The 16,109-nt window shown below is 38.5% G+C and overlaps 2 gene segments (V, D, J or C) and 1 further gene; all 3 read right to left on the reverse strand.

Annotated features, from left to right (window-relative positions):
• Nucleotides 1-14,870, reverse strand: part of Igh (immunoglobulin heavy chain complex) — a 2,751,187-nt gene extending 2,736,317 nt beyond the window's left edge.
• On the reverse strand, nucleotides 4,944-5,237 carry Ighv1-85 (immunoglobulin heavy variable 1-85). The segment is given in 1 exon segment: nucleotides 4,944-5,237. A coding segment is annotated over 1 exon segment (294 nt).
• Nucleotides 14,575-14,870, reverse strand: Ighv1-86 (immunoglobulin heavy variable 1-86). The segment is given in 1 exon segment: nucleotides 14,575-14,870. A coding segment is annotated over 1 exon segment (296 nt).

The following is a 16,109-nucleotide window of genomic DNA, read 5'->3' on the forward strand; positions in this document are numbered from 1 at the left end:
TCCAGCTTGCTGTGGTTCCTCGAGAGTATCTCCCTTCCTTGTCGTAATTTTTTAATTGTTTCATTATTCTTAGTGGTGATAGCAGGATACACCTGCACCAAGTGGGACATATTAACCTCAGAGAATGACTTATGTCCTTCAATTCTACAGGATTTAACTGATGTCGCTAACCTTGCCAGGAGACATGTCTAACTGCTCAGACATTTCAAGGTCTCTCGTGGTAATTTTTACTACTTTGATTTCTGTGCATCTCTGCTGGTAAATCTAGGTACTGAGAGTTCATGTGTGCACTCAGAACAGTTAAATCCCTGGAGACAAAATTTCATGTCCTTTAACACCATTCTCTGAATCTTACATTCTTTTTCATGTTTTATGATGGTCTTTGATTCTTGGGTGAGAGGTTGGTATCATTGAATCACCTGTTGCTGAATGCTCTGACAATCTTTCTCAACATTCTAATGACTCATGAACGTCTTTATCAATCATTAAAGAAATCACAATGAGCCTCTGTGATCAAGGCTCAGACAATATACTGGGTTTGAACATAAATATTTATAAGGCAGTTTGACAACATGACCATTAGCAATACAACTGAGGTCTGCTAGGGCCTGTATCATCTCTAAACATGGGTTTTAACCACCTGTACCTGGAATGAAAAACTTCCTATGAAAATTGGCCAAAAAATAATAAATAAAATTATGTTGTTACCCATCAATAACCCTCTCACAAATCTACTCAAATGACTCTACATCTTATTGTAGAGATTCACATTTATTCACACTCACATTTATTCACAGAAAGTTATTCATGATACTTAAGAGAATATAGAGGAAGAAATCATCCCAGATTTCTAATAAAGCATAAATAAAGAAGGACAAATTTGTACATATAGAAAAGTGAATATTGCTCAATGATAAAAAAAACTTTAATTATCTGATCTATAAATATACGGAACTAGAAAATATATAACAAATGTCTCACCCATGTCTACGAGGCAAGTGCTGCATGTTCTCACTCCTGAGTGTTCCAAGATTTCAATATTGGGTTTGGTATATTTAATTGTAGAGACTGAGAGACTTGACTTGGGCATTTAGAGTATGAGGAATTTATAAAGATGATATAATAAAATAGAGATAAAAACTGAGAGTAAAACATTTAAAATTGAGCAGATTATAAGAGACAGAGTGGTTGTAGGACTCCAGTGAAAGAGTGTCTTCTAGACACAATTGGATTCATGCACATATGAATTCACAGACACTGTGGCTGGAGGAACAGAGCCTGAACCAAGTCAGCACAGATAAAATCCCTAAGTTGAGAGAAGGAAATGGACACAGGATCTCAACCCTATCCAAGAAGAATTGTGACTGACACTCACATGTAAAGGAATAATTAGTTTTCCCAAGTGGAGTCTCACAGGGGATGTTAAGCACAGTTAATCATGAGGACATGCTTAGCAGTTGATAGACAAATAAAAAATGAACTCAATGGTATTTTTGCAGACCATTTTTCTAATATTGCCTTGTTCAACCTCTTTTCTCTCACTTAGGTTTTGTCTATATATCATAGCTACAGAGTTGTAATTTTGTTAGTCTCTCTCTCTCTCTCTCTCTCTCTCTCTCTCTCTGTGTGTGTGTGTGTGTGTGTGTATGTGTTTGTTTGTCTGTGTGTGTGTGTGTGTCTGTTTTTTTGTTTGTTTGTTTTATTTCTGTTTGTAATCCCCCCTTAAATTTCTGGGATTTCTTTTTTTGCTTACACTCAGAAGGAAAAAATTGTGTGTAGTTGCATGAATTCAGAGGTAGGAAGGTTCTGGAAATAGTGGGGTGTGGCGAAATCAGTTATTGGAATAAATTGAATCACTTTTTTTCCAAATGTTATAAAAACCGTATAAAAATAAGTGAACATAAATCTGTGAACTGTTTAACAAAGAATCTTTACTGTGTTTGAGCATGGAGACATCACATGTTAATCACTGCAGTGCAGATCAGTTAGTACACTTAATTAAAAAAAAAACCCACAGAGTTCCCTTCATATTCTCTCATCTTTCTATGGGGATTTGTGGCCTCATTGTGCCATCTGCTGGACATGAGCTCTCCTGAAAATAGGTTTTTCATGGCTTAAACTGAAGTTACATTGTCTGGCTTAAGAAAAAACTTATCCATGTAACTTCAGTGTTTACAGAGTTCCACTGAAGAGAGAAATGGCTTTGGTTTACCTGGGGATGATGATCTGAAAGGTCTGACTCCTAGAGATCTACAATGAGATCGCTCCACAGTGTGTCAGGACTGCACGTGGTCATTATACACATGAACTCTAAGCAGCTCTAGTTAACACCACAAAACCTGAATAAACCAAGCAGGTCAAAATAAAATTAGGAGTATAAGTGAAATATCTGAGTAGCAAATGTGTTTATCTCTACGTTTAACCATGTAATTTCGATTATTTCAATCTGCCCATAGGATGTGTGATTTGGATTTCATATATTTGCCTCTCAGGATAACAAAACCACGTTCATGCATGTGTTCTCTGATTTCCCCACTAAACAAAGTGTAACCATATATTTAAAATATTACAACATAATAATGAGGGACTTCCAAGAACACAAACTAAGTTTTGGATCTATTGGTATTTGATAATTGATGATGAAAATATGCTCATTTTTTCTTTGGAAGTATGCTAGGTGTTGCTTATATACTAGTGAATGACACACATATGTATATATACACAGCACTAATTGGACTCTCTATATTTTTACTTAATGAAATAAAAGTGATCAGTTAATTAGGGGAGATTTATTGGAAGTTCCCAAACAAAGTGAGAAGGTTATAATGGGGCACATATGATCCTGATATATTTCACACATGAATAAAACATCAAAGAATAAGCAAACACATTCTGAAAAATAAAAGTAACAATTTTACATATAGTTAGAATTTTGTAGAATGATTATTCCACACTGTGCATACTTCACCATCATTTCTACTCTTTCATTTCTTGACTGCCCTATTTTATTATTATGATTGACACTTTTGCTTATACACTATAATGTATTGATATACATAAGTGTATACAAGAATGTAATATCTAAGAAATGCTAAAAAGAAATTCATATTTTGTCTGCATATATTCATTAATAAAGTTAATATATTGGAAAGTTATTATCATTAACACATCTGTGGCTGAGGACTCTAATCATTCTCACCACTTTGACCACTCATGAATGTCTGCATCAATCATTATCCATTGAACAGAGAAACTTCTTGGTCAAGGCTGAGAGTAGCACTAATCTATTGTATAAACATAAGTATTTATAACACATTTTGATATCTTGAACTTCAGAAATACAACTAGGATCAACTAGGGCCTCTGTCATCACAGGCCATGTATTTTGACCATGAATAATGCAATACTCTAAAACCACAGCCCGATCTACTTGGCTTTTATTCTAAGTGATAGTGTGAGGGGACTTTCTACTAATAAGTAATGTAGTCTGCCATACATAACTATAATAAGAATTCTAAACTTACTTTGCTAAGCTTTCCCTGAGATTTCTAACTCTATGTAGTAGATAGTAATGCCTGATTTCTTTCACTATCTCTCTTACAATACTAGAGAGAGAGAGGTTAAGAGAGGCCAAGAGAGGCTAAAGCCCAGACATTTCAATTATGTATTTCACTATGCCTTAGAATTATGCATTTTACATATGCCTTATGCTTAAATCTGTTCATACCTGGCTTCTGATTATACTTTGAACAATTTAAACAAAGACATGATACCTAAAGTATAGGCACTTGATCTTATGGGATATTTACAGAAAAACGATATTATCAGAATTATTAGTTTATTTATTAATATTTAAAGATCTAGTTTTTTTTCTATTTTTATTGAAAACATATTTCTTCACGCAATATATTCTTATTACTGATTTCCATTCCTCAACACCTACCCAATCTTCTCCTAGTTTAATTCTGTTTCAGTATCTAATTAGAAGATAGACAGAAACTAAACATAAGAAAAAAGAAAAACAGTGAAATGAAGAAAAAGCAAACAAATGGGAATAAGACAAAACAAACAAATAGAGGAAAGTCACCAAAAACAAACATAAGACACACATGTGCATGCAGAGACACACATTCACAATTACTCTACAGATCAAAGCTGGGCAACAGGTATGCAATGGACTATGAGAGTTGATGCTGTATCAGTATAGGTCCATGTTATAAAAAGTCTAGTGTCTGTAGGGATGATTACTGAGACTGGGAAGGAAGTAAATATGAGATCAAACACCTATGTGTATCTCAGAACCTACCTCAATTAACAGGTATAGACATTGTGTTGGTAAAGGAGTTCGATGAAAAGTGATTTAATGATATTTTGACCAACCTACAGATATATTTACATGCATCTGCATTCTGATATAAATATTTTGCACCTTCTAAGAGAGTGGAATTTCTGCTGGAACATGCAACAAGCGTTAAAACACTTGAGGTCACTAATTACTTAAAACTATGAAGCAGTGTTTGTTTGCCCAAATGTTGGCGATTCGCATTTCATAGATCAAATTACTATTATACATTATTCCCAACAATTTCAAAAAAGTGCTGGTCACTCAAGGTCCAGTGCTATTTTTATCATGTATTAACATACTTTTCCATTTTTATTGTTTTATTGAATAAGAAACATGTCAATGGAGGTGATCAATGGTGAAGAGAGTCAGAAGGTATGGAGAACTTTATGTATATCCTAACAGCCTCACTTTACTCATAGATGGACGTTTACAAAGCTGACAAAGGCACTGTAGGAATGTGAGGAGGCAATAAATGGACATTCAAAATTATGGTTACTGAGCAACTCTAAGGGGTAATTTTTCTGTCATCTCAGTCCCAGCACAGCTTCCTGCTCCCCCAGGATTTCTGACACACTCAGGATGTGGTTACAACACTGTGTCTTGCACAGAAATAGACCGCAGAGTCCTCAGATGTCAGGCTGTGGAGCTCCATGTACGCTGTGCTGGAGGATGTGTCTACAGTCAATGTGGCCTTGCCCTTGAACTTCTCATTGTACTTAGTACTACCATCTCTAGGATAAATCCATCCAATCCACTCAAGTCCCTGTCCAGGCCTCTGCTTCACCCAGTTTATATCGTAGCTTGTGAAGGTGTAGCCAGAAGCCTTGCAGGACAACTTCACTGAAGCCCCAGGCTTCACCAGCTCAGGTCCAGACTGCTGCAGCTGAACCTGGGAGTGGACACCTGTGGAGAGAAAGACAGAGTGGATGTGAGTGACATCCCAGGCCATTTCTCTTCTTCAGATTTGGAACTGGTGAGCCCCTTACCTGCAGTTCCTGACAGGAGGAAGAGAAAGATCCAGCTCCATCCCATGGTTAGAATCAGTGTCTTCAGGGACTGTGGAGAGGACATTGGCCATAGGTTGTCTTCAGGGTGTGGACATCTCTGTATTTACTGCCATAGACTTGGGTAATTTGCATATTCATGAGCAGTGCATTTCTTAGTTAAGGACCTAGTCCAGCTGGAGAAGAACTGCCATTTCATGTGTTAGGCAGCAGTATGCTCAGGTCCAAATCCTATTCCTTTCTGAGGAATTGTATCCCATAGACTTTTTGTAACCCCTAGACAGATGCTGTAGATGTTAACTACATGGGCAAATTTCTCAGTAGATGTTTGACCTGAGTCTGTTGCTCTACTCTGGGACATGTTAATATGTTAACAGATTGTAGATTGAGGAGAAGGAGAAGGGGAAGGGAAAGAGGAAGGAAGGGGAAGGTGAAGGGGAAGGAGAAGGAAAAAGAAGGAGGAGGAGAAGAAAGAAAGAAAGAAAGAAAGAAAGAAAGAAAGAAAGAAAGAAAGAAAGAAAGAAAGAAAGAAAGAAAGAAAGAAAGAAAGAAAGGAAGGAAGGAAGGAAGGAAGGAAGGAAGGAAGGAAGGAAGGAAGGAAGGAAGGAAGGAAGGAAGGAAGGAAGGAAGGAAGGAAGGAAGGAAGGAAGGAAGGAAGGAAGGAGGAGGAAGAGGAGAAGGAGAAGGAGAAGGAGAAGGAGAAGGAGAAGAAGAAGAAGAAAAGAAGAAGAAGAAGAAGAAGAAGAAGAAGAAGAAGAAGAAGAAGAAGAAGAAGAAGAAGAAGAAGAAGAAGAAGGAGAAGATATCTAAAAGTGGCTAATGTTTTTAGTTTTAGCGTCTTCTTTCACATATATGGAATTAATATTTGCCTTTCCAACAGGTTATATACTACTTCAAATCTCACTAAAATGACTAAAAGTAAAAGTGCTTAAAATATTTACCTATCAATGATTATTGCAGGAGGATCATCAATAACTAAATTATAGCAATAGCTATAGATGTGTCAAGAAAGGATTTTATCACTAAGGCATGGTAATGATACAACAACAGAAGTTTTTGAACAGAAATGAGTAAGAAATTTACATTGCTTTTGAAAATGTGGATGCAATTAGAGATAATAGTATTAATTAAGACAATAAAAAAATCACAGACATTAATGAAGACTCATTAACAGCTTATGTATTTAATAGTTATATACAACTATTTATACAAAAACATGAGATTGTATCAGTGAAATTGTCTAGGAGAATAAAGGAAAATAGGAGGAACCAGATGTTACAGGAGAAATATGCACAGTGTAAAAATTGTACTATGAAGTATATGTACATAAGTAAAGTTGTTATTTCTATATTTCATAAGGATTTTCATTCTTTGAAATTTTCAATTGCATATGAAATATGCTATAATCTATGACCACTCTCAGGACTCTCACCATAATCTATCACCACTAGGTCCCTGTGGTTTCCCTTGGGACCTTCCAAAAGTCTGTTTCCCAGCATCCTACTTCCTCTGTTTCATTACCTGATAACACAGTGATTTTAATTAGTGCTACCTATGTACACATTAATAGAATAGATTATCACTGGTAAAGAGTTAACATTCAGACATTTCCCCCCCAAAAAATAATTATATTGTGCTCACAAATCAACAAATGTCCCTCAGGGATTCCTCTGCATCCATGTTGGAATTTTTTAATTGTTGTATTATGTTAGTGGTGAGTTCAGGGTATATATGCACCAAAATGGATTTATTAACCTCAGAGGATGACATATGTCATTAAATTCTAAGGCATTTACATGATATTACTAAGCTTGCCAGTAGACAACTTTACCTGTTCTTTCATTTGGAAGTCTCTCATGTGGTAATTTTCACTGGTTGGATTAGAGGCTGTATTGTGCAGGTAAATAAAGCTACTGAGAGTTCTGCAACACTTCAATTCCTGGAGACAGAAGGAAAAATTAGTGTCCTCCAATGGAGTTCATAGGGGATGATAAGCACAATTAATCAAGGGAGACAGGCTTAGCAGTTGGTAGCCAACAAGAAAATGAACTTAATGGTATTTGTGCAGACATTTTTATAATACCACCTTCTTCCATTCTGTTTGTTTGACTTATATTTTCCTGTGTATCATGGGTAAAGAGTTGTGGTTTTACTGGATTCCATGTGTGTGTGTGTGTGTGTGTGTGTGTGTGTGTGTGTGTGTGTGTGTGTGTGTTCGTGCATGGGTGTGTGTGTGTGTGGTGTGTGTGTGTGTGTGTGAGTGTGTGTGTGTGTGTGTGTGTGTGTGTGTGTGTGTGTGTGTGTGTGTAGTTTTTACTTTTTTGTTTAGTTTTTATTTGCTTTCAATCCCCTTTTAAATTCCTTGGCTTTTTTTTTTTTTGGTTGGTTGGGTTTTTTTTTGGGGGGGGGGGTGCTTTATCAGAATTAAAAAGTGTGTGGTTGGATGAGTTAAGAAAAACTTAGAATAAATTGGAGATGGGAGAATGAGTTATTAGAATACATTGTATGACTTTTTAAAAAAATATGAAAAGCAAATAAAAACAAGTAAACATAAGTCTGTAAGGTATTTAACAGAGAATCTTTACTGGGCTTGAGCATGGAGACATCACATGTCAATCACAGCTGGACAGATCAGTTAATACACTTAAGAAAGGAAACCACAGAGGATACAGAGTCCTGTTCACACACAGCTCATCGCTCTATGTGGATTATTGGCCTTAGAGTGACCCCTGCTGCTCATGAGCTCCCATGCACATAGGTAATCCTTTTTAATTAGATATTTTCTTTATTTATATTTTAAATGTTATCCTCTTTCCTAGTTTCCCCACTGAAAATGCCCTATCATCTCCCCCTCCCTGATCCCCAGCCCACCCACTCCTGCTTCCTGGCCCTGGCATTCCCCTATACTGGGGCATGGAACCTTCCCAGGACCATTGACCTCTCCTCCCATTGATGACCATCTAGGCCATCCTCTGCTATAAATGCAGCAAGAGCTTCAAGTCCCTCCATGTGTTTTCTTTGATTGGTGGTTTAGTCCCAGGGAGCTCTGGGGGTACTGGTTAGTTCATATTGTTGTTCCTCCTATGGGGCTGCAAACCCCTTCAGCTCCTTGAGTACTTTCTCTAGCTCCTTCATTGGGGACCCTGTGCTCCATCCAATGGATGGCTGTGAGCCTCCACTTTCTGAGGCCCTGGCAGAGCCTCTCAAGAGACAGCTATATCAGACTCCTGTCAGCAAGTTCTTCTTGGCATCCACAATAGTGTCTGTTTTGGGTGGTTGTTTACATGATGGATCCCCAGGTGGACCTCTGGATGGTCGTTCCTATAGTCTCTGCTCCGAACTTTGTCTCTGTAACTCCATCTATGGGTATTTTGTTCCCCCTTCTAAGAAGGATCGAAGTATCTGCACTTTAGTAGTCCTTGTTAAGTTTCATGTGTTTTGTAAATTATATCTTGAGTATTCAAAGCAATCACAATCAAAATTCCAACTCAATTGTTCACAGAGTTAGAAAGAGCAATTTGTAAATTCATCTGAAATAAAAAAATATCCTATGATAGCAAAAATTATTCACAACAGTAAAAGAATCTCTCTGGTAGAATCACCATCCCAGACCTCAAGCTGTACTACAGAGCAATTGTGAAAAAAGCTGCATGGTCCTTGTACAGTGACAAACAGGTAAGTCAGTGAACTAGAATTGAAGACCAAGAAATGAACCCACACACCAATGGTCACTTGATCTTGGCCAAAAGAGCTAAAAACCATCCAGTGGGGGAAAAAAAAGACAGCATTTTCAACAAATGGTGCTAGCTCAACTGGCAGAGAGCATGTAGAAGAATGTGAATCTATCCATTCTTATCTCCTTGTACAAAGCTCAAATCTAAGTGGATCAAGGACCTCCACATAAAACCAGAGACACTAAAACTTGTAGTGGAGAAAGTGGGGAAATGCCTTGAACATATGGACACATGGGAAAAATTCCTGAACAAAAGACCAATGGCTTGTACTATAAGATCAAGAATTGACAAATGGGACCTCATAAAATTGCAAAGCTTCTCTAAGGCAAAGTACACTGTCAATAAGACAAAAGAACCACCAACAGTTTGGGGAAAGATCCTTACTAATTCTAAATCTGATAGAGGGCTAATATCCAATATGTACAAAGAACTCAAGAAGTTAGACTCCAGAAAACCAAATAACCCTATTCAAAAATGTGGTACAGAGCTAAACAAAGATTTCTAAACTGAGGAATACCAAATGTCTAATAAGCACCTAAAAATGTTCAAAACCCTTAAACATCAGGGAAATGCAAATCAAAACAACCCCAAGATTCCACCTCACACCAGTAAGAATGGCTAAGATCAAAAACTCAGGTGACAGCAGATGCTGGCAAGGACTTGGACAAAGATGAACATTCCACTATTGCTGGTGTGGGATTGCAAGCTTGTACAACCACTCAGGAAATCAGTTTGATGGTTCCCCAAAAATTTGGACATAGTACCACCAGAAGATCCAGCAATACCACTCCTGGGCATATACCCAGAAGATGTTCCAACATGTACTAAGGACACATGTTCCACTATGTTCATAGCAGCCTTATTTATAATAACCAGAAGCTGGGAAAAACCAAGTGTCCCTCAACAGAGGAATGGATAAAGAAAATGTGGTGCATTTACACAATTGAGTACGATGCAGCTATTAAAGACAATGACTTTATGAAATTCTTAGACAAATGGATAGACCTGGAGGATATCATGCTAAGTGAGGTAACTCAATCACAAAAGAACAGACATGATAATCACTCACTGATAAGTGGATATTAGCCTAGAAGCTCAGAATACCCAAGATACAATTTGAAAAACACATGAGACTCAAGAAGAAGGAAGACTAAAGTGTGGATATTTTGATCCTTCTTTGAAGGGGGAACAAAATACCCATGGATGGAGTTACAAAGACAAAGGTGGAAGCAGAGACTAAAGGAATGACAATCCAGAGACTGCCCCACCCAGAAATCCATCCCATAAACAACCACCAAACCCAGACACTATTGCAGATGCCAACGAGATTTTGCTGACAGGAGCCTGATATAATTGTCTCCTGAGAGACTCTGCCAGTTCCTGACAAATACAAAAGTGGAGGCTCACTCATCCATTGGATGGAGCACAGGGTCCCCAATGAAGGAGCTAGAAAAAATACCCAAGGGGCTGAAAGGGTTTGCAGCCCCATAGGAGGAACAATATGAACTAACCAATACCCCCAGAGCTCCCTGGAACTAAACCACCAATCAAAGAAAACACATGGTGGAACTCATGGCTCTAGCTGCATATGTAGCAGAGGATGGCCTAATTGGCCATCAATGGAGAAGAGGCACTTGGTCCTGTGAAGGTTTTATGCCCCAGTATAGGGGAATGCCAGGACCAGAAAGCAGGAGTGGGTGGGTTTGGGAGCTGGCTATGAGGGGAAGGCATAGGGGATTTTTGGAGGGGAATTGGGAAAGGGTATCACATTTGAAATATAAATAAAGAAAATATCTAATAAAAATATAAAAAATATGTTATGCCATGAAATATTGTACATGTAAAATTATGGTTTTAAGTACTAGTCATGTTGAGCATATAAGATAAAATGACTTCATTAATTTTCTTAATGTTTATCTCTAAACTTTCCTTTGTGGTGTGAATATGCTTGATCCAAGAGTGGCAATATTAGGAGGTGTGGCCGTGTTGGAGGAAGTGTGTCACTGTGGGGGTGGGAAATGAAACCCTCCTCTGAAACACATGGAAGTCAGACTATTCCTCTTTCCCTTTGGAGCAAGATGTAGATCTCTCAGCTCCTTCCCCAGTGCCATGACTACTGGACCACTGCCATGCTTCTGCCTTGATAATAATTGACTGAACCTCTGAATATGTAAGTGACCATCCAGTAAATGTTGTTCTTATAAGAAAAAAAAAAACTAGCCGGGCGTGGTAGCCACTCCTTTAATCCCAGCACTCAGGAGGCAGAGGCAAGTGGATTTATGAGCTCGAAGCCAGCCTGATCTACAAAGTGAGTTCCAGGACAGCCAGAGCTACACAGAGAAACCCTGTCTTGAAAAACAAAACAAAGCAAAACAAAACGAGAAAGAGAGAAAATAAGAAAAAAAGAAACTGGTCAGTTAGTTGGAAGAGATATATTGGAAATTCCCAGTGGAAGTCAGACCATCAGAATGGGATACATATGATCCTGATATATTTCACACAGGAATAAAAATGTCAAAGAATGAGCAAACTCATTCTGAAAAACAAAAATAACAATTTTACATATGGTTAAAATTTTCATGTAAATATTTCACACTGCATATTTCACCCATAATTTCTACTCTTTTGTTTCTTGACTGTCCTATTTTTCTCTATTATGCTAGACAATTTCCTTTATACACTATAATGTACTGATATGCATAATTGTATATAAAAATGCAATACCTAAGAACTACTAATGAGATCTCATATGATGTCTGCATTTATTCATTAATACAGTTAATATATTGGAAAGTTCATATCATTAACGCTTGTGTGGCTGAGGACTCTCTAATCATTCTCACCACTTTGACCACTCACGAATGTCTGCATCAATCATTATTCATTGAACACAGAAGCTCCTTGGTCATGGCTGAGAGCAGCTCTAATCTATTGTATAAACATAAGTATTTATAAGTCATTATGATATCTAAACTTCAGAAATACAACTAGGGTCTACTAGGGGCTCTGTCATCTCAGGCCATGGGCTTTTGACCATGTTTATTTGAGAGGAGGTCATTCCTAGGCAATAGACCATAAATACAATCAGAAAACAGTTGGCACTGCATAAGAGTCATGCACTGTCTTACCTGAAAGCTGAGATTGTACAATGCAAGGTTAGGCACAGTATAACATCACTGACGTCTTAGTACTTCTTCTAAACTGCATGGTGTTGTTCTCTAATATAAATAAATAAATAAATAAATAAATAAATAAATAAATAAATAAATAAATTGGTAGCAGGTAGAATATCCTGGTGAGTAGAAGGTTGGTTTCTCTCTGTCCTGTACCATAGTCCATATCTAAGTGTGAAATGCAGGATAAAACTGGCTAGGATCAAAAACTCAAAATACAGCACATGCTGGCAAGGAAAACAGTCCTCCATTGATGGTTGGAGTGAACACTTGAACAACCATTCTAGAAATCTGACTTGGGATTTCTCAGAAAATTAGGAATAGTTCTACATGAAGACCCAGCTATAACACTCTTGGTGATATACTCCAAAACTCTCCACCATACACAGGATATGTTTTCTACTAGGTTCATAGCAGCTCTATTTGTAATAGCCAGAATGTGGAAAAACTTGCTCACCCCCTCATCCAGAGAATGGAGACAGAACATGTGGTTCATTTAAACAATGAAATACTGTTCAACTATTAAAAGCAAGGACATGATAAATTGTGCAAGCAAATGGATGGACCTAGAAGATATCATCCTTGCATCTAGTATTCCTGTTCTCTAGGTTTTCCACCTTCAAGATTCTAAGTTTGTGTTACTTTATTGCTTCTATTTCCATTTTTAGGTCTTACACCATTGTAGTTATTACTTTCACCTGTTTAATTGTATTTTCATGTATGTCTTTGAGGGATTTATTTCTTTCCTCCTAAAGACCTCTATCTGTTCGAATGTATTGTCCTGTATTATCCTAAGGATTAATTCATTTCCTATTTAAAGGCCTTCATCACCTTTATAAGACTGGATTTAAGGTAACTTTCTTGTGTTTTGATTGTGTTAGGATATCCAGGGCATGCTGTACTCGGTTAGGTATGCTTTGGAGGTGTCATGTTGCCCTCAATCTTGTTTGTGTTCTTTCAAGTGTGTTTATCCATATAGACTGCATTGGTCCTTGATGTTCTTTTTGTAGTCAGTATTGGGAGTAAGGTGAACCTTGATGGTCCTGGTATGGTAGGCCTCTGATAGATAGCCTTGTTCTGTGTGGTTGCACACATGCAGTTCTGTATGATTCAGGAACCTCAGGTCCAATGAAGGTGGACAGAGACGTGGCAAGAGAATGAGTGTCCCTCTGTATGGGAGTGACCTTAGTGTGACACACTACTTTGGGAATATGGAACCTGAAGAGGCAAACTCCTATATCCAGAAAGAAGCCCAGTGGAGCAATAGAGACGCCAACCCACCCACAAAACTTTCAACCCAATATTTTTCCTGTCTACAAGAAATGCAGGGACAAAGATTATCAGAGACTGTGGGAATGGCCAAATAACTGACCAAACTTGAGACCCATCCCATGGCCAAGCACCAGTCCCTGACACTAATAATGATATCCTGTTATGCTTGCACATAAGAGCTTCTCATAATTATCCTCAGAGATGCTCCACCCAGCAGCTGACTGAAGCAGATGCAGAAAAACCCAAAACCAAACATTGGATGGACCTACGGGTGTCTTATGGAAGAGTTGGGAGAAGAACTGAGGGATCTGGAGGGGATAGGAACTCCAAAGGAAGACCCACAGAGTCAACTAACCTGGACACTTGGGGTTCTAAGAGACTAAACCACCAACAAGAGTCTACTTGAGCTGTAAATAGGACCCCTGAATATATGTAGCAGATGTGCAACTCAGTCTTCATGTGAATCCACCAATAACTTCAGTGGGGGCTGTCCCTCAAGCTGTTGCCTTCCTGTGAATCCTGATCCCCTAACTTGTCTGCCTTGTCTGGCAGCATTGACAGAGAATATTCCTAGTACTGCAGACACTTGATGTGCCTGGGTAAGGGGATACGAGGGTAGGGAGGGCTCCATCCTCTCAGAGGAGAAAGGGATAGGGCATGTGTGAGAGGAAGACTAGAAGGATGTAAAGTGAATGAATAATGAAAAATTTTTAATAAAAAGTAACCCCAGAAATTTAATGTCCCAATATGACCTCAGTGAGATGAGAATAAGCAAGAATATAAATGGCAAGTAAGCACAGAAAATAATGTTATCCTTGCTTGCTTTTTATGTGATTGTAAATTGTGGTAGTGACTTTGGAAATTAGTTTGAAAATGTCAACAAAAACAGGCACTATAGTACTGTAAGGAAGAGGCAATAAATGGGCATTCAAAATTTCTCTTTCTGAGCAAGTCTAAATGATAATCTTTCTGTCATCTCCATTCCAGCTCTGCTTGCTTCTCCTCCAGGGTTTCTGACACACTCAGGATGTGTTTGTAGCACTGTGTCTTGCACAGTAATAGACTGCAGAGTCCTCAGATGTCAGGCTGCTAAGCTCCATATAGGCTGTGCTGGAGGATTTGTCTACAGTCAATGTGGCCTTGCCCTTGAACTTCTGGTTCTGTAGCTAGTATAATCATTATAAGGATTAATATATCCAATCCAGTCCAGGCCCTGTCCAGGCCTCTGCTTCACCCAGTTTATATGATGGTTTGTGAAGGTGTAGCCAAAAGCCTTGCAGGAAATCTTCACTGAGGCCCCAGGCCTCACCAGCTCAGCCCCAGACTGCTGCAGCTGGACCTGGGAGTGCACACCTGTGAAGGGAAGGACAGAGTGGATGTCATTGTCACATGAGTGTATGGCCAGACCTCAAGCCTGCTACTGTAAGCCCCTTACGTGCAGCTGTTGCTAACAGGAAGAGGATGATACAGCTCCAACACATGGTGATGTCCTGTGTACTCCTGTGACTGTGAAGACGACAGTGATCTTAAGTTTTTGAGGGGTGTAGACATCCCTATATTTACCACCATAGACTCAATTGATTTGCATATTCATGAGCAGAGTACATCTTAGATAAGGACTTACTCCTGCTAGAGAAGAAGAGACATTTGGGTCAAGAATCAGTCTGCTGAGATCCAAGTCCTAATGCTGTCTGAGGGAATTCATCCCATATCCCACCCCTGAGCATTGTGCAGAGGCTGTGGATGTAACATCACGACCTAATCTATAAAAAGATTTGCAGCCTGAGACAGTGGCTCACTTGTGACAAGGCTAATAGATGGATTTAAGGTGGTTACAAGGATGATAGAATTGAGGACAAATTTCAAAAGCAGCTAAGTTATTAGAATTTACAGCCTCCTTCCCATACATACAATTAATATCTACCTTTCCAAAATGCTATATACTAGAAAGAAAAAAATAATCACCCAAATGACCAAAACTAAATATACTTCAGAAACATTTGTACATAAGTGATTATTGCAGCACCATCACAATAAATAAATTATGGAAATAAACTGTGTATCTGTCAACAGAAGAGTGCATCAAGAATACACACATGGCCAGGCAATGGTGGCACATGTCTTTAACTTCAGCACTTGGGAGGCAGAAGCAGGCAGATTTCTGAGTTCGAGGCCAGCCTGGTCTACAGAGTGAGTTCCAGGGCAGCCAGGACTACACAGAGAAACCCTGTGTCTAAAAACAAAAAAGAATACACACATGCACACATCAAGAAAACATAAATCTTTGAAGTGTTTAGCAAAGTATCTTCACAGTGTTTGAGCGTGGAAACGTTACATGTCAATCACTACAGGTACATGTAAGTTAAGAAAGGAAACCACAGAGGATGCAGAGTCCCCTGCACACACACCACATCTCTCTGCTAGGGATTCTTGGCCCCATTGTGCCCCCTGCTGGTTCTGAACTCATCTGCAGGTAGATTTTCTATTGTATACTATGAAGTTGCCCAATCTGACTTCAGCAGTAACATATTCCTAAAGCTAGTGTGCTTACAGGGCTCAGATGCAGGAAGAAATGGCTCTT

The sequence above is a fragment of the Mus musculus genome, chromosome 12 (assembly GCF_000001635.26).
Source record: "Mus musculus strain C57BL/6J chromosome 12, GRCm38.p6 C57BL/6J".
Classification (NCBI taxonomy): domain Eukaryota; kingdom Metazoa; phylum Chordata; class Mammalia; order Rodentia; family Muridae; genus Mus; species Mus musculus.